General features: G+C 34.6%; 1 protein-coding gene across 1 annotated transcript in view; it reads right to left on the reverse strand.

Moving 5' to 3' along the window:
- Positions 1-19,484, reverse strand: part of tweek (transmembrane protein KIAA1109 homolog tweek) — an 83,454-nt gene that overhangs the window by 5,799 nt on the left and 58,171 nt on the right. The window contains exons 78-102 of the mRNA XM_080161679.1: positions 19,170-19,306; positions 17,714-17,912; positions 17,006-17,204; positions 16,354-16,472; positions 16,030-16,156; positions 15,521-15,651; positions 15,041-15,161; positions 14,370-14,471; positions 13,742-13,834; positions 13,118-13,233; positions 11,416-11,547; positions 10,946-11,017; positions 10,528-10,683; positions 9,640-9,902; positions 9,165-9,247; positions 8,574-8,698; positions 7,934-8,148; positions 7,289-7,685; positions 6,467-6,543; positions 4,143-6,096; positions 3,578-3,919; positions 2,661-2,761; positions 2,053-2,134; positions 1,226-1,466; positions 934-1,086 (exon numbers count right to left, since the gene is read on the reverse strand). Coding sequence (XP_080017805.1) covers positions 934-1,086; positions 1,226-1,466; positions 2,053-2,134; positions 2,661-2,761; positions 3,578-3,919; positions 4,143-6,096; positions 6,467-6,543; positions 7,289-7,685; positions 7,934-8,148; positions 8,574-8,698; positions 9,165-9,247; positions 9,640-9,902; positions 10,528-10,683; positions 10,946-11,017; positions 11,416-11,547; positions 13,118-13,233; positions 13,742-13,834; positions 14,370-14,471; positions 15,041-15,161; positions 15,521-15,651; positions 16,030-16,156; positions 16,354-16,472; positions 17,006-17,204; positions 17,714-17,912; positions 19,170-19,306 — 5,737 coding nt within the window. The remainder of the gene's footprint in view (positions 1-933; positions 1,087-1,225; positions 1,467-2,052; positions 2,135-2,660; positions 2,762-3,577; positions 3,920-4,142; positions 6,097-6,466; positions 6,544-7,288; positions 7,686-7,933; positions 8,149-8,573; positions 8,699-9,164; positions 9,248-9,639; positions 9,903-10,527; positions 10,684-10,945; positions 11,018-11,415; positions 11,548-13,117; positions 13,234-13,741; positions 13,835-14,369; positions 14,472-15,040; positions 15,162-15,520; positions 15,652-16,029; positions 16,157-16,353; positions 16,473-17,005; positions 17,205-17,713; positions 17,913-19,169; positions 19,307-19,484) is intronic.

Consider the following 19,484-nt stretch of genomic DNA (forward strand, 5'->3'; position numbering starts at 1 on the left):
ACTACTTCCCCATCCCTAAATTTAGAAGCAGACGAAAATCAAAAGCCGCCTAGGGCTTTTTGTAAGTCAATCATAAATAATAATGTAAATAAAAAGAAAAGCGATATTTAGCAAACAGCCGTGGGCGGTCAGAATCAGCTGAATGTTCATTATGAAAAAAAATTCCCCCTTTTTAGAAATAGAAGGATTCATCTTTCATGAACAAATTTTTTTAAATAAAAATAAAATTCTATGTAATTTTTAATTAAAACATTAAAACGAAAATATCTAATCTAATATTCTTGCCCTAAATATGGAAATAGTAAAAAGTAAAAAAATATTTTTTTAATAATTTTTAATCCTCCCATTTGAAAAGTAGTGGAATAGCAATAAATTTTAGCGCGGCAACAGCGCTGAGTAGGCCTCTAGGCCCACTGCCTATTTTCGTCATCTAGTTGCTTCGATTCCTCTCTTTTATTTTTTTCTCTATGGTCTTATTGGAGCACAAGAAAATATTTTAAGACTAAGCTCTTTTACAAGAGGGAAAGGCCTTCCTACTCCTACCTATAAAACGGCCATGAGGTTTCTTCAGTTTAATTGTAGACCAATAGCAACTTTAATAAGCCAAAATAAACCTCATATCTAAAACTTCAAACTACTTTTCAGTATGGCTTTGAAACTGATTCATAGTCGCTGGGTTACAACTGGTCAACAGGCATATCAAAATTCATGTATAGAATTGTATTATAGACAATTTTACATGAATATTAAATTAAAAATCATAAATGGAATACCAGTTTGTAAGCCCATGAATTCGGCCGCTCAGGCCTAACAAAACTAGTTTTAATATTATAATTATTCATTTTAATATCGGCGGAAATATAATAGGATGGGATAAATAACTATTATATTGATGATTTTTAAAAATGTAGTCAAAATATTTGTGACACAAACCTTTGTCTCTAAGTCCTGATTTCAGATCAGCATTGCTGATGACAGGAAACCTATCCACCTCGTCAAGGTCGCTGTTCTTGAACGCGTAGCTGAACCACTCGGACAAGGTCTTGAACTGGGGCGAATACATGTAGTTACGCGAGATCTTGCACACCTGCCGCAAAATTCAAGATAATTCATAACAAAATGAAATGTGATATAAAGTAGTAAGGTTTCTTTTTTGTTTGTCAGAACCGATTGAGTTCTCCTTTTCAGAGAAGCTTCGCATTAGATAGATTATTAAATTATCTTTCCTTGGCCATAGATTCATGTTGAGCAAACGCCATGGAGTCAGCCATGCCCAGGGAGAACACCATCTGCTGTTCAATGCTGGTCTTCTTTGTGTTGTCAACCATGACACCCTGGGCCTCGCTGTTAAAGGAGATGAAGGGATCTTTCAGGGAGAACAGGGCCCAAGATTTTGCCTTGAAGTTGATGCCGTGGAAGCAGGCCAGGGATATGTGCTTCCCTGACAGTTCAAGACGCCCGCCTGGGTTAATCAATATTAAATTAAAATATAATTAAATGTGTATTTTTGTATGCTGTAAGAGAAACTTATTTTACCTTAAAAACTGTAAGTATATCCTTATACTAAAGTAACAGGATGTTTGTCTGTCTGTGTGTCTGTCTGTGTGTCTGTCTGTCTGTGTGTACCGAAGGATCTCGCTAACCGCTGAACCGATTGGGTTCTCCTTAACAGGGTAGATTCTTATATGTCCCGGGAAGGTTTATAACTATTTTGGGGGAGGGTACCACCACCCTCCCTAGAGAAATTAAATTTTTTTAAAAATTACCAATTTTAGAAAGAGAGTTCAACGAAAAATAAACATCAAGCGTAAATTTTTTTAACTTTTTCTTTTAAAATCTAAAATAAGAAATTGAATTATCAAATTTGACTCTCTCCTCCTTAAGTGCCCCTAGAGGCCTCTAGGGGCGTAGCCGCTAGTATAATATATTATGACATAAACCAATATACATTCACTGAAAAAAAACACAAAGAAACATTTTAAATTAGAATAAAAATAACCAAGATAACAACATCCATGAGAAGCTAAGATCTTTAATATTATTAATTCCTAGAATGGAGCCAGATTTAGGCAACGGAATGGCCAGATTCTTAATTTTAACACCAGACGCCCTCTCCAGAGCGTGTTGCCAGTGTCTAAGTGAATGGTGTGTCATCACTTCCGCAAATGAAAAATTCTCAAAACAGAGTCTTGCAGGAAAGCTTACTATCGATCGAAAATATCATTTAAATCCCAAAAAAATTTACATATACTTATATAATCATATTCTAATTATCATCAAATTAGTGAAGCAAATATGAGGTTGAAGTGATATGATAGGGGTTAAATATATAAATTTATTTGCATGAACTATTTATAGAAAAACGGATTTTGACGCTGCTACTAGAATAAACATTTTGTCCATCTATTTATGTCAGTCGCAATGAACTTATTGCAAATTATTGGACCAAAGACGTCTAAAAGTTTAAGCTAAAAAAAACACTCCCATCAAAAAATTGAGGGAGTAATTTCCACCCCTATATGTAAATTCTTCCACAATTTCATTTACAACTGTACCATCAATTAAAAATCTCAGACCCACTTGTCTACAATAATACCATCTTTGATTTAGTGTTAATAATAATTTACGGTTATGCAACTGACGCGGAAGTGATATGACACCTGTGGTGGGATACAGTCTGGCTGGAACTGGACCTCATACTGCTGGAGGATCTCTTGCCAAGTTTGATTCCACTTCCACCCAAGGCACCTCCCCCGACACCCCTGGTCATAAACACACTTGTTTTTTTAAATGGTGGAGATACTTTCAAAGTTTTAGAAGGTTTGGGTTAACTGGATGGGACATGATAAAATATACTTGTAAACAAAGTTGGTATTATCCTCTTAGAAATTTTTTTTTCAATATTGAAAATTTGAGTCCCCCCCCCCACCACCCCCGACAGCGAACTATGAACTCTGGCCGCAGCGCTCGGCTCTCTAGCCTGCCTAGCCGCAGCGCTCGGCTCCCTGGCCTAAAACCTAACCTAACCTAAAATAGTTGTTCGTCGGTAGTCGAGGGGGGGGGGGGGAGGGAGGGGTACAAAATTATAAAAATTGAAAAAAAAATTTCTAAGAGGATAACGCCACAAAGTTTTATAATATGCTCTCTCGTTGGTTAACTTAAAAATTGTAGGTACTTTAAATACATCTTGATTGGTTGGTTCAATTTTAAAGCGTCCAAACTTTTTAACCAATAACTCAAGTAACTTAAGAGATAAGACAATGTTTTATAAATTGTTGTTGATCTCCAATAATAATAAAACATAATATTGTTAGAAAGTTTGAAGTACCCAAATTTTAGGAACATTGGGTACAAGTTTTATTTACATTCCAATGTCCACTTCCTCTCAGGTTTTACTCCATTTTCTACAAAAAAAAAGAGCCCTCCTGCCCTCCCCCCCCCCCCCCGCTTAAGTAGAATCTGCGAACGAACACATCCTTTTTTAACCCGATCCAAAGATAAATTTCTTTGAATAAATAGCCCCCCAAAAATTAGGAAAATTAAAAAATATATTATCTTTTTTTAAATAAGTGCTATTCCTGTTATTAGCTCCCGGCCAAGGTTCTAGAATACTGAGCACCCGTTTACTAGATTTAAACTGCTGTACAAAGAACTCCTCAAGCTTGTAGTAAATCTTCAACAAATCCGCATTTGTAGACTTGCTAATCATAAGCTGTAACTGATCCCATTTCAGATCTCCAAATATGTAGACCATTGATCTGTTTGACGTACTGCCGCTAGCTCCACTCTCTGCGGGTGTAGCTGATGGTACCTGCCATTCGTTGGCCAGGGAAACGTTGAGATGGCTGACCCGGCCCATGAGGACGCTTGTACCCATGTAGTCCACGCGTACCTCCATGGCATCAAGTTTCATTCCAACCTTAAGCAATAACACAGTCATAAAAATCATTCCTAGATACAGTACAAGAGTACATTTCTTACCATGCTTAATATTATATTTTAGTATTGTATTACAAATTATGCTTGTTACTCCATCAAAATAAAATTTAGTTACAATTTGGTTGGTGTTCTCGAGCATACGGGAAAACCATACCTTACTTAAAGAATAGATAGGCTAAATAAAGAGATAAGAATCAGTTTACCTTATGCTTTGGTTCTTGACCAAAATCCTCTAGAACTCTGGCATAAATATCAATCTTCCCCAGGTTTAGCAGACCACCAATGATACCTCCTTTAGCCTCCAGACTTGATCCTTCCAGTCCTATGCCAATAAACAGATCCTTGTGACCAGAACTGCCAATGGACAGGCGACCTTCAGAGGTAAAATCTTTGGAGATCCACGAAACTGTTCCCATCACATTTCCCATATTCATGCCAACCTCTAATTCCTTAAACTTGACAGCAAAGAGAACCAAGGTTTCCCAGGATTGGGAGTTTTGTTTCTTTAGAAGATTTGCATTTGATTTGCTTTTGTTTATGGCTGATGATCCGTAGGCGTTGGAATTGTTCTGGCTGCGTTTTAGGTTAGGTGTTCCAAGTTGAGATCCAGGTAGGACTAGTGACTGTTTTCTGCCATGGAATATTGAATCCTGTGGTGAAGACGGGCTTTGGTCTGTTTTATGAGCTGCTACAACCCCTGCAGGGGTGTTGCCAAACTGGCTAAAGTCATGAGTAAAATCAGCAGGTGAATCAAAGTCTGTATATATATGGGTTGCTTTTTGTTCACCTAAGAACAGCCGCCGCACTAGGGTCCGCCTGTACCAAGCCTTGGGGAAGGCAAGAATTTCAGTCAGCTTTCGCATATCATAGTTAAATGTAGCTTTACCAATGTCAACAATGGTACTAAATCTAACACAAGCTTTGCCAAAAGGATCACTAATCTGCTTTGGCAACTTTGCTGATGATTCTCTATTCACCTTCTCAAATGCCAATTTTCTTGATCTTGATATGTGAAATTTGACAAAGGCAACCTTTACACTCAAAGAATCTTTGCGATCTTGTGTTGAATTTGCGCCTTTCAGATAAGCTCCACCGTATGGATGAAAAACGTGGACAGAAAAATCCGCCAAACAACCAGTGACACTTAATCCTCCAGAATTTTCTTTCTTTTTATCTTCCAGGTTAGATGAAGACTGTTCCCGTTTTATACTGCTGGGAAATCCTGAAGCTTGAGGTGGATTAACACCCAACCCATCACCACTGGGACCTCCTCCTTCAGCAAAATCAAGCTCTGACCTCTTTGATGAAAATACAAGGTCCAGGGAGGGTAGGGTCAACATGCATTCAACTCTTGACACTGGCATACAGGAAAACTGAAACTGGTTGCTCTTCATGTGGAAGTATACAATAACATCAACGGGGTAGGAAATGGTTGTTGTTTGAACATCCTCATCTACACTATTATCAACTATATCCACAGCGTTTGCTGACCAACCAATCTTTGAAATATTAGATATAGGTTCAATTGCTTGCTCTAAAAATTCTAGGATGGCTGGGGTTATGATGGTCTTTTCAGGAATACTTTGAAGGGTAACCCAGGTGCTCAAAACTGCCTTTTTACCACCAGTCTTTCTTGTGAGTGCTCCAAGACTTCCTTCACTGTCTCTTGTTGGCAGATCAAGATTAACAATCTCCATATCAGGATCTGTTTTGGATGTAAAATGAACCTTAACATCCAGGCCAGGTATGTAAAATATTGTGGCAATTTCTCTGTTCACAGACAATGTAGATCTTTCCTTATTTCTGCTCTTGTCTTTATCTGAATAATGTCTGAATTTTCGCTGGGACAATGGACTGTCAGACGGATCATAAAAATTGGAGGATTTATCTTTCTTACTTTTTCCTTTGTCTTCTTCCATTTTTGTGTGGAGGATACATTTTCCATAGTTGATAAAGATCTTGAAATCAAAGATATAATCAACATTAGGCTCAGTAGCACCTTTCTTATCAACAGTATTTGCATTGTTGCCACTTGTATTCGCTCCGCTCTGATGTTTAGGACTGATATTGTCAACAGATAAGCTTTCAATACTGCTAATACCAGCATTATCTGGGTCAGGATACATTGAAACGTCCTCGTTGATTGTGTGACATTTCCTGTAAAAAAATAGGTACAAAATTTTATGATTAAAAAGGTGACAAATAATCAAACATACAGTTTACAAAGCTATATTTTTCTCTTTGTACCTTAAGATACCTTTATAAGGTCACAACGCTTTTTTGGGGGTCATTTAACACAATAGGGAAAAAACCTGCTCATAACAACAGATAAACATACTAAATCTCTAATAGGTGATAAAAATATTTAACAAAAGGATGTGTTTTCCTCAAAGTTTCAAGCGATCAGAAAAAAACCTATATAATCTCTTATTAAAAAACGCGAAAAACTACACCCGGGAGTCGGGAAGTGGAGGGTTTTCTGTGCCCAATTGAGAACTTTGCGAGAAACTGCTGATATATTTCTCACCTTTCATAGAAAGCTTTCTTTCTCTCTCTAGCAGATCCTGTTGGTGGACTAACTTTCACTGGCTCTTCCTCTTCTTGCTAAATTATACTTATTTTACTATGTGCTTCGCCCCTACCATCTAGGGGAAGGCGAGGTAAATCAGGAAAATAGCCTAAAACCATCCAAATACGTTTATAAAGCTTCCCTAAAAATTACAACCCATTCATATCAGTGATTTCCGAGATCTTAAGCTTCAAACAAAATAAACCTACTTCTTTATATAATAGGATGGAAAAAAATTTATAGGTATCTGATCAATTTTAGCAGAAATGGAATGTGAGACGGGGTGTTGCACGCAATAATCACGAATGCAAAATAGCCGCTACTTGCAAGTAGTGTAAAAAATCAAATATTGAATTCTAAAGATATTGTTCAGTATGTTACTAACTAATCTGTACTAAGCACAAACAAAAACATATATTGACAAACGGTGAGGTATAATTATGGTGTTCAGTGTAGTGGTCATAAAAAAAGGAAGTTAAAGAATGTGAGAGAAAATATGATTGTAACTAGAAAATCATGAAATCTTTGTATTCATATCGACAGATAGACGGACCAAGTAAGTTGTAAACTAGATAATGAGGGCGCTCTTCACACAAAAAATAAGCAGTCTATCTTAAATAAGATCCATGAAAATTATATATCTTTAATACCGTTAGGGACTGACAGACTAACTGACGGGTTAATGACTGACATCCGAACGAACAGACAAAGGGTGTTAAAGAGTAGCTTCGCTACAAAAATATTAATAAGACAACTGAGAAAAAGTAAAACTAGACTTACCTCTAATCCTACAGCATCTACGGCATCCTTGCTACCACTCTCCAACCTAGCCCGCACACTCTCATCAAAAGACATATCATCATAGCTTCCCAACTCCATTTGGGCAGCAGGGTACAAGGACCTCCCCCTCAGCATTATCCCCCGGGTTGGGGGCCCTGTGGGGGTCATTGCTGATCCGCCCCAGCCAAATTTTTCCTTAATACTCTGGGTTCTTGCACTTTGGCGGCGGAACTTCTGGACCATTTCTTTTCTAAAATCTTTCGAAGCAAAAGCTTCCATGTCTGACAACTTTTTGCATTCAATTTCAATGGTTTTCTCAGAGGCTCCCAATTTTTTGAGGTCTTCAATTATTTTTGACTGCTCCAACATTTCTTCTCTCATTTTCTTTGCACGTTGGCCTGTTGTAATGTAAAATATTAATAAATATTAACATTCATTTGATATGGGTAAAAGCAACCAAAATCTTTTGTCAATTTGTAATCAAATGTTATACTAAATTCAAACTAATCTACCCCCTAAATATCTGGAATTTTAAAAATTCTGCTTACAATCTTGAATTCCCATTCTTAAACATTTAGGTCATTTATCTTAATTAATTTCTTTCAAAGAGGTCACCTTGAAATTGTAAAAATTAATATATACATTCCTGGATCAATAGAGGCATCAAAAACAAAGCTTGGCAGATTTTCTATTTGTATTGCTCTCTTCTTTACAGCAGCTGTATAATCATCAACAAGAATGACGTCACTGTCAATATCATCACTGATGGAAGAGTCCTCTGTAATTTCATCCTCTTCACCTGTCAGTGTGGTGAGGGTGTGTCCCAAGGAGCTCAAATGCTTTCCTATACCTGTATCAACCTTAAAATAAACGAAATTTTTTATATATAAATAATACAGAAATTAAAGCTAACAACATTTTGATGAAAAAATAACAATTGAGTATTATACAGTGATAATTTGAAGAAAAAAACTATTAAGATAACCTAATAAAGATAAAACTAGAAGTAAAGTAAAGTTTAATTTTTGCAAGTATACAGAAATAAATCATTAAAGATGACATTTTCGGTAGATGCTTAATCAGATTTAAGCAATTTAAATTATATCTGTAGCAAAGGATCGCTGAAACGGGTTGACTGATTGAAATATGCTTTTCAAAAAAAGTTTTTACATTGCATTCTTTATATTGGACTCACAGCCACTAGAGACAAGGGTTGAAGAAAGAAGTTTTATACACAAAGATTCACAGTCAATCTATAAAGTGACTGACATAAACTGCGGCTTACCTTAACATCAACTCCAGTCATTTGCCATTTGATGTTTAGAATCCACTTTGCATTCTTGACAGTCTTGGTCCTCTCATCAAACTGTGCCTTCACTGTCTTACTGCACACCTCGTAGGAGCCCTTCAGTTCAGGTTCAGTTATACATTGGGGTTATTGCAAGGTTAGGTCAAGACAAGCATTAGTTTTAGCATACTTGTAAAAGACGTGAAACAACATTTTTAAATTGTAGCATTTGTTCAAGCATCCGATCTATAGCATAGATGTATATACAGATAACTACCTCCCTTCCTTTTTTAATGACCTTCTTCGTCTACTACCTAATTATTTCCTGCTACTTGGCTGTGTTAATACACACCACACCGTTCGTTGATTTTCAATGACTTAATTGTAAGACGGCACAAGGACAGTGCGATATTTAACCCTTTCCCTCTCTAGTTTTTTATTGTAATGTTCAAGCTCTATTATTAATATCCCCTTATTTATCATGAACCCCTAAAAATCGTAACCCAATGCAATGTAAGAAAAGGAATTAATATTAAAATCAAAATAAACCCATGTCATTTTTTATATATGTATAAAACTTTTCCTTAGATACAGTACATAGATTCAACAGATTTTCATCTTTTCTGTCTGGTTTCCAATCATCTAGAGTGTGGTTAAAATCTTCTGCAAACCTAATAAACAAGAGTATAAATATAAATATACATATGTATTATCATTAAAATGCAGAGTAGAGGATTTAATTAGAGGATAAAAGGATAGCAGTCAAAGTAGAGAGAAAATTTTAGAAAAATCTTCAATTAATACTTAAAATTTTTGTCTGTATCTTTAAAATGCATACCTAATTAACCGAATTATATTATAAAAGGAGGGTGAATATTCTGGCCGGTTTTTTAGGCGCTATTCAATAGCAAGCAAATTTTGGGCTGTAAGACAAGTGTACCGTAAATAGAGGGTTAGTAAATAAACTCCTCTAATTCATCTGAACTGTTAATTTGTTAAACCAACAACAGCTCACTAAAAAAAAACACGAATCAAACAATTAAAATTTCTCTATGTGCCATACCTGATGCAAAGATCATCAAACTTGCCCTTGCTGACCATGGACTGTGCCGAGCACGCCGAGATACTCGTAGTCTCCACCGTGCACACTATAGCCCCGCGATTCTCACTATCCACCCCTCCCCCACCTCTGTTGGTGGGGTCAGACATCAGCGGGATGGCCACGCCAATGTCAGTGACGTTGAGTTGCAGGAAAAGTGTGCCCACATGCTGCGAGCTGCCGCGTATCTGCTCCTTGATGTGGGAGATGGGAACTCGCTCAATAACCTGTATATAACGTCATAATATGTCACACGGAAAATGATTATCATTTTTTTTTAAACAGATATGTTTAATCTTACAAGAAAAACAACTCATTAAATAAATTACAAAATGCACAAGCCATCTTGAACAAAAAAAAAAGTCTTTCCTGAACTCTACAGTATCTATTTTGCTCTCTGTAAACTTTACAGTCACTAACCAATCTAATATACTCATAAAATATTTTTTTTAAAACTGAGTTACTGTTTATTTATTTGCCCTTTTATGTCGCAATGATATAAAATAGATGTTAGCGCTTTCATATAAAGGGTCTGTTAAGCACTAATCCAACCTCCTGTTTTTGAATTAAATTGAAAATAAGGGCATTCTGTTTTTTTCTCCTATGTAAACCCCTGATTTATTCCACAGGGCTTTTACCAGCGGAGCCATGCCCCTGTCGGACTACATAACCTAAACAGTCCTAATGCTAGAAACAAACAAACAAAAACTACCTTTAATTTTCTATTTATCTCAAAAGGGTGGGATGTCCAGATTTTAACAAGTACTTTGAGGAAATAAGCTAAATGTTACATACATTAACATACAAAATACAAAGTAAATGCTACTCTAAAAGTAAAGAAATACTGCTAACCTGTTGAGTGGCAACTAAAACTTCCTTATTCAAATTACTTCTCTGCTCCGCCCAATACTCCCATGCGTTCTTGTAGCTCAACCAAACAAGGATGGCTTTGTCCACAGCTATGGGCTGGAAAAAGATCAGCGGCCGATAACAGGTAATCAGGATAACCTTAAATCAGTTTGATTTTGAATTAATTAATTAGGAATATGCCTCTATTTATGGGATTTTCAACATTTTGTAACTCGATATTTTTAGTTTTCAATGAAGCTTTTTATTAGTTTTTTGTTGTGAAAGTTTATAAGGTTTTAAATAAGACTAATTTTTTTTAAAATTTTTAAATCTAAAATCTTTTGCAAGTTACCTGTCCTATCCAGAGGACAATGCCATGAAGTAATAATTTCAGGTAAAATTGAACTCAATGGTAACTTACCTCTTTGTCAGGTATAGAAGACTCCTCGGTCACAGAATCGTCCTCCAGGGCATTTCTCATGTGGATAGTCGTCTTAATAAATAATAATAATAGAAAAGAAATCAAAAGTGCGTCTGAACTTCTCTGCCATAAGATTCAACAGAGCTAATATTACAATTTTCAAGTAAGGTTAATTTAGGAAGTGACGTTGGAATACGGATTATCCCAGTCCTCAAAGTTTTGTAAACACTTTCTCCCATTCATTGCATTAAATTAAACACTATTGGGACCTAACCTTCATTAGTTGATTCAAAAAGCAGTGTTCAAACTTTTCTACCAATAACGTTAGTAGCTATACAGATAAGGTTATTTTGTTTATTATAATTTGGGGTACATCGATTTTTTGTCTTTGTCTTAATGATTTAAGAAGTTAGAGTGTGGGAAAGGGTGAACTCTAATATATTCATAATTAAACAGTAGTTCATAATCACCTTGAAATAAGCATGCTGTTGGAACTGCGGCTCTGCCTCTGGATAAATAATGTCCTTGATGACCTGACCCAGGCTCAACTTTAAGAAAATCTTCGCATTTGTCGAGATTTTGTTCACTCCTGATTTTGATCCCTGACAGAAGAATATTTTATAATTAATTTTAATAATTTAATAAGTAATGTACATATTTTCAGTGTATATATATATTCCCCTAGGAAATGTTTCAAAAGTTTAAAACAAAAGCCCATTGAGACCTCTAAATTGAAGAATAGCATTAAATAAAGCAGGAATTTGAAAACTTGAATATGTTTTATTAAGTCCCGATTAAACAATGTTGAAGTATTAAATCTACAGTTTTTTATGAAAATAAACCAGGAATGAAGTGCAGTGTGGCCACAACCAAAAAAATACTGATACTGAAGAAAAAAAGGGAAATACTGAAAATACTGAATCATAAAACAAGAAAAAATACTGAAAATACTGAAGAAAAAAAAGGAAATACTGAAAATACTGAATCCTAAAATAAGAAAAAATACTGAAATACTGAACAAAAAAATACAAATACTGAATAAGTATTTTTTCTATATGATTCCTCATTTCAAAATTTCATATCATCATAGCTTTATTATTTTAAAGATCTTTTAATTTTGCCTCTTAGATTTTCTTGCACCAATTAAGCAGAAAATGACTGATAAATATTTTAAATGATTAGAAAACTTAAATACTTTTTAGTTGAGTTAAGAGCCTAGACGTCCAACCTTTTTTTTTGGGGGGGTGGGGGGTAAAATTTTTTTAAGGGGGGGTAATTCGCTTTTTTTGGGGGGGGTAAAATGGCGCGCGAAGCGCGCCGCAAATTTTTTTACCCCCCCCAAAAAAAAAGGTTTTACCCCAAGGGTAAAATTTGTTTGGGGGGGGGGGGGGGTAATTACTCCCCATGAAATCTGTTGGCAGGGGTAAATTTTGTTTACCCCCCCCCCCCAAAATTTACCCCCGGGGAAAATTTTTGGGGGGGTAATTTAAATTTTATTAAATTTTTAGTATTAAAAATTCGCGCGAAGCGCGCAAAATTTTTTTTAGTTAGAGCCTACGGCACCCCCAAATTCGTTTGGGGGGGGGGGGTAATCGCCACTTTACCCCCCCCCCCCTTGGACGTCTATGGTTAAGAGCATGCTAAAATACTTTACCTTCAATAACCATGCAAAGTACTCACCTTAGATTATTCATTCTATTAATAGACAAAAAAAATATCTGAAAAAATACTGTATAAATGGCAAAATTAATGTACAAAGTTACCTATAGGGTAATTTAAAGGAAAGTAAAGTGAGGCGCGAAGCGCCGAAAAAAATCTGACATCAACTACTTGAAAAAAACATCTTATTTATGCAATTTTTTTTGGAATTTAAGAAATAATGAAAATACTGAATCATGAAAATTTCCAAAAACTGAAAAATACTGAATAAAATTTTCTAATACTGAATATTCAGTATTTACTGAAAATACTGAAGCCCCAATTTCCAAATACTGAAGAATACTGAAGATTTTCAGTATACTGAAGAATGTGGCCACGCTGGAAGTGTAATAGGTATCAATAATCAATAAATAATCTCCTGGTTCATAGCGACAAATTCTTCCAATAGCCAAGGTTAAGAACGAATTTAAGCACATTTATTTGCATCTTCAGAACAAAACCCATTAAACTTGCCTGTACATTAGCAATCCTATTTGAAAGTATTAACTCCGAGGTGCCGGTCTCGAACCTGACAGCTGAGTTGGAGGGCGTAGTCGCGGTTATGGTGATTCTCTTCAACTTTACAGAAACTGAAATAGAGGATGTTGAAAATTATACCTAGATTAAAATGTACTTGTTTTTTTTTTAAACATATTCTATAGAAAAGTACAGGGGTCGGGGGGGGGGGGGGGGGGACATTGGGCTGTTTAATACACTTGTCCCCAAAGTTTTATAATAAAGTATTCCTATTTTATGTATCATCATTCGGGATGTACATCAATTTATCGGCCATTGTCTTATTCTTTTACATTACTATGAAAAATAACAATTAAAAATTTCTGATGTCCAAAAAACTACTAAATTCTAAATTATAATAGTTTTTGTTTAATATAGTGTTGACGTGTATAGGAGTGAGATACATTATACATCCATAGGCATTTAATGAATAAGGAATTCAATATCAGATATAAGACTAGGTCAATAGATTTTTGTAATAATGTGGAAAGAAGACAATTTGTGGAGTTTACTTTAGAAAAGGGGATTCAATACAAGAAATTTTTGAGTTGCAGATTCTTTACTTGTAAATAAAAATGTTACCTGTATAAAGTAATTGTTTAGCTGGTTGTGTTGAGTGGTAAAGCTCAAATTCTTCTCCAAACTCTGTCCATACAGGCACCAACACATCTCCGCCTAATTAAAGTATAAAGTTATCTTCCCTTTCAAGAATCCAGGGATCGGCACCTCCATAAATTGCGTCGTTTTAAAACCTAAAAACTGTCAAAACCTGTCCTTACTATGGCAATTAATCTGTTCGGTAAACTTTTAAAGCAACAAAATATGTTTAAAGTTGTGTCTTATGCACGGCTGCTGAGCCCTGCTAAACACAATAGTAACTGGATGTATTGTATAAGTAATAAATCAAATCTCAAAATGGCTCCAACATTTGGACTACAATTTTCAGTAAATTATCGATGAGTCGAATTTTAATTGATTTAGTGTTTGAAATAATAAAGGTAAAAGAGATCAAAATATTTTTGATTTTATTACCTAAACTTTAAAGAATTAACGCATTTTGAACAAAAACAAAGCATTCAATTAAATGCACATCAATAAAAAACATCCTAACAAATTTTCATGAAGAAGTATAAAAGAAATAATAGTATTTTTTATTTACATAATAGAAAGGACCGACAAAAAGTATTCTACTAATACTGCAAAAACCAACCTGACATTTTTTGAACAACTTCGTTGACTTCCTTCATGAATACTTTTTGTACAAAAACCAGATGATTCAACATATCTGTTGTCAGACCATGATCTAATTCACCTTAACAAATAATCTTTTTTAGTCGAGTAGCTGTATGTTTGTATGTCTGTGTATCCATATAAGATCTTGTAAACGGCTAGATAAATAGTAAAGAAAGCTAAGTACTTTTTCTTATACATTTTTTGTATGTGATGAAAGGGAAGATCAAGCCCCAGTGATATAGAGAACAAAACGTCCATGATAGCCTAGAGGCGAAGTCATTAAGCTTTTAAACGCAGAAATATGAATTTATTACGGTAAACAAGGTCAATTAAAATTTTGTATTTTCTTATAAGAAAATAAGTTATGGGGGTACATGGTTGGAATCTAATTCAAATACAACTAAATATATGTGCATATTTCAAACAAATAATTCATAAGTGCATCATTATCTGTCTTTTTTTCAGCTATCTTATATAGCTAACTTTCTATCTATCTGTAACAAAAACCTATCTATCACAATTTTAAGCCATCTCACTGACTATCTTTTAAAAAATCTTTATCTACCTAAAGCTAGATAGCTAACTATGAAAAGCTAAATAGCTATCTACCTATCTAAAGCTAGATAGCTATCTATTTGTCTATACTACCTATCTCAGCATCCGCCTTGAAATAATTTCCCTTGCTGTACATGGACCCATCCGCCCCTTTCCTTGTCTCCTGTCCACAGCCAACAAACTCGTCCTGAATATACTCAGCTACCACATGCACCTAAAATGAAAAAAAAATGTAAAAATTTTCAGTAATCGCATAGTAGAGCATTCAGAAATGTTCTTACATAAACCTGAAGCTGTTTTTTTTAAACCCAACCGATAAAAGGGAATTTTCTATTTAAAACACATGAAGAGTCATTCTACTACTTTTATTAGCAAGTACTTTTTAAAATCCAATGAAAGACCGTAAATTACAGACATAAAATAATCTTACTGGTTCGAACCATATAAATTGTACTACAATAAAATCTAAAATTCTTAAAGTCTTACAAAAAGACAATTTTTTGAAATCATACAAAGACAAGACAATATTTTTTAATTGGTGGAAAATGCTTAAAATAAGATATATGAAACTACCTTTGGTAAATCAATAGATGCTTCTGAGGGTAGATTTGTCTCCCTCTCCAAAGTTTCTTCTAGCCTTGTAGTGAAGCTTAGCTTGTGTCGTGGTAGTAACACACTAAACTTGGCTTTACTTCCAGTTAAACCTAAATATTTGTAATCTAAAGATGAAGAGAGCAGGACTAGTCTGGTTAATTTAGTCAAAGGATGGTAATTTTCCACATAAAATGTAAACGTTATTAGACCAACAAACATTATATAGTTAATAGATATAAAATACAAAATTAAAATTATTAGTAATAAAACAATATTTGTTGAGGTATTGAGGTCTTCCCCTTATCCGTGGAAATTTAAGGCGAGTTTTCAGACAAGAAAAATTCGAACGATAAAAAATATCTATAGAAAATCAAAGACCAAAGCACACTTTTGACAAAAGGAAACCACACTGATTCAACTATTCCTAAAGCAGACAACCAAACAAACCAAGTAAATAAATAAATCTTAATCATGTGATTTATGTTTACCTTTAGAAACAACCTTCTCCATCTTATACTCAGCATGAAGTGAGGGCAGGAGCGCAGCACTCACTGCGAAACTTTCTATCTCAAGGAAGAACGTCATCACCAGTGGTTTTAACAACTGAGATTTCTCCTGAACAAAAGGTTGTTTTACCTAAAGGCTTTAAATAGGCCGGCCTTAAGAATTTAAATTGTAAGAAAATGTATGATTACAACAAAACCAGGACGAATGCGTACAATATTAGCGCAGCAATGAAAACAGTCATTTATAAAATTTCAACAATTAAAATTTGGCGATATTCTTAGTTAAAACAAGAATAGTTATCTGACCTGTGTCTGATTTGAGTCCTCATTTTTATCTTTTTCCATGGAGGCCGTGAAATTATGAGTCTCTTTCATCTTGGGAGAACCCTGGGCCCCACAGTCAGAATCCTCCAGGGTTGTTTTACCTAAATTATTAATTTGCATCTCTCCTACATTTAGGGTCTAATCCAATGACGTCCAATGGGGGGGGGGGGGGGAGGGTATCCCCTTCCGGCATCCAGATTTCCCCCCAATAAAAAAAAATAAAAACTTTGACGTCATTTGTCTATTCGTCTGTTCATAAATATCCATAAAGGGTATATCAAATCATGAATTTGGGAGAATGTGAAAATCATTCTATAGATTGTACACATTGCAAAATAATTTCTTTAATAATATAGCATAATCTTCTAACATTTGAATACCCTAGCCAATAGACTTTTTCTTTCTAAAATAACTACACATTAATTGTGACTTTAACATAAGTAAAACATTTAACTTCTATTAAATCCTGAGAAAGAAAAAACTTTAATTTTATTGTTCTTATAGAAGCATAAATACTCAGTAAAACAGGTATGTTTTACGTTTGTACGGTCAGACGTTCGACTGTCATTCAAAGAGATAAATATAATGTATTATCGAGATCTCAAATAGTCTTTGTTTTAACTAAATTATTTACCTTTGTATAAAATCCTAGTTCCCTTGAACTCCATGAGCGTGTTGGTGAGCTGCTTGGTGCTCCTGGTCATGATGCCGTGCAGAGTGACCGGGTGCTGGGGAATGTTCACATCCACTGGACCGATGATCAGGGACCCGTCGTTCTTGTCCTTCTTGGACATGTGAGTCTTGTAGTTCACTGAGGATGATTTTATGGTCACCTAAATAATTAACATGTGAATTTAAATAAATAGTGTTTTGTAGCGCAGCTACTCCTCAAATGAGGTATGTCCGTACACCAATCTTGTTATAGATCGTAGATATTAAAATATATGTAGGTAAACTTTTTAACTTTTGTACTTCGATAAACATGTGATTTTAAATAGGTAAACTATTTTAAAAGTAATTCTATGAAGTAATCAAGAACTTTACGTCCATTCATTAGTTTTCAAACAAAATAATAATGTTAAAAAGTACCTTTCAATAAACGCATATGGGCGTGTCCATTTGAATGGAAGTAATAACTGTGCATAGTAATGAGTTGCGCCTTTTTGGGCCAAGACATTCACCTACTTTAACTATTAGTGTCGCGCATCTGACATAGCAGCAGTAGATACCATTTTTGACGTCTTTAGTTATGATGCAGTGTTGAGTCGAGATTCTAACCAAATACCTCCCCGACGATTCACATGGTGACTCGTTGAGCCACGGCCGCGGGATTAGAACGTACCTTAACAACAGTCTGTTGATGGGAGGGAGAACCTTCCAGCAGCGCTATAGTTGTCTCCTTCACCTTGCCAGCTATCTGGGCGTCCACTATGACACCCTTCTGGAGGCCCTTAACTCTCTCCTTGTAGTTGAGAGAACTACCCAGCCCTGTAATTTCTCCTTCCAGCTTTAGGCCACTCAAAGTTGCTGTTAGATTAACCCTAAAAATTGTGGATAAGAAACTAGGACGATTGAAATTTAAGATAATAATTTTTTTGTGTTTGTATGTATGTAGAAGTTATAGCAAATGTACAACCCGTAACAATAATTTAGGCTGCGTAGTAAGACTATTTCTTTAATACATTTTGGCTTGTAATTACATTTTATGGTTCATAAAATTCGTAATCTTTTTTCACTCTAAAAGTCTTAAAGGGATAGTTTCACGAAGTGCATTTAAAAAAAAATAGTGAACTTTAAGTTTTTTCTATTTTAAATAACGTAGTAGTGCATAATATAAAGTTATTGATTAAAATTAAGAGATTTTACCAGGGATTTTCCTTAAAAAATGAGTTTTTCATTTTTATTTTCAACTTCGTTGCGTGTTATATATGGCAAAAACTTTTTTGTCATAAATACAACTTTAGATAGCATTTACTAGTTAATAGAACTTTAAACTTTTTATACAACAAAATACACATAACAACAAAGAATGACCAATAAAATATTCACTATAGTACTTAGAGTAGTGATCTTTTTATATGTCTTAGTAGAATATATTAGGCATTTGATAGATATGATTGTGATAAAGAATTTTAACATTGACCTGACCAAACTTTTTTTATTTGACAATATCTAAAAGAGTTAGTGATTTGCAACATAAATTACATGAGAATGGTCTTTTTATATATATATATGTTGTATGGTTAGTTGGTATTTCCGCGTGAGATAATGTGTATATTGTAAGTAAACCGGACGGTTTTCTTTATTTTTTTTAAAAAGAATCTATAGAAAACCTGTCCTATAGTGAACCGGACGTTATTTTTTATGTTTTTTAAGTAACTTGTCCCAAGGGGAACCCCTGTTCAATTTTTTTATAACTCTTGTGAAATATGTGGAAAAATATTATCTAAAATTGGTGTTTTGGCTATACATATTTGGAAAAAAATAGACCATTCTCATGTAATTTATGTGGCAAATCTCTTTAACTTTTTTCGATATTGTCAAATAAAAAAAGTTTGGTCTGGTCAATGTTAAAATTCTTTATCACAATCATATCTATCAAATGCCTAATATATTCTACTAAGACATATAAAAAGATCACTACTCTAAGTACCTTAACTCTTTAAATACACTTCATAGAACTATCCCTTTATTACATAAATGAATCACTCAGTAACATTTTTTGGTCGGCAAACTGCAGTAAACAGATGACTTGCTGGCAGCTAGCTGACGGCAGCTTACAAGCCATACTTTTTTACCTGTTGATTTTGGCCTCTCCGACAATGACCAATGGGAAATGTTCTTTCAAATATTCTGGTCTGGCAAAAGAAACTTCTTTCAAAATCTTGGTTGGTGATTTGTCCTCAGGTGTTTTTATAAGGTCATTAGATTTCATCTAGAAAACAATATTTTTTGTCATACTTTGTTAGCAATAAAATATGTATATTTCAGAAATATGCATAAGTGAAATAGTCCCTGTTTCTTTTATGTAATTATTCTATTCTTTATCTGATTTCGATGTAAAAAATATCCATTTGTGCTTTTTTACAACGCCCTTTCGCTAAGCACAATAA

This window comes from Acartia tonsa, chromosome 5, assembly GCF_053477335.1.
Source record: "Acartia tonsa isolate MP-2025a chromosome 5, ASM5347733v1, whole genome shotgun sequence".
Classification (NCBI taxonomy): Eukaryota; Metazoa; Arthropoda; class Copepoda; order Calanoida; family Acartiidae; genus Acartia; species Acartia tonsa.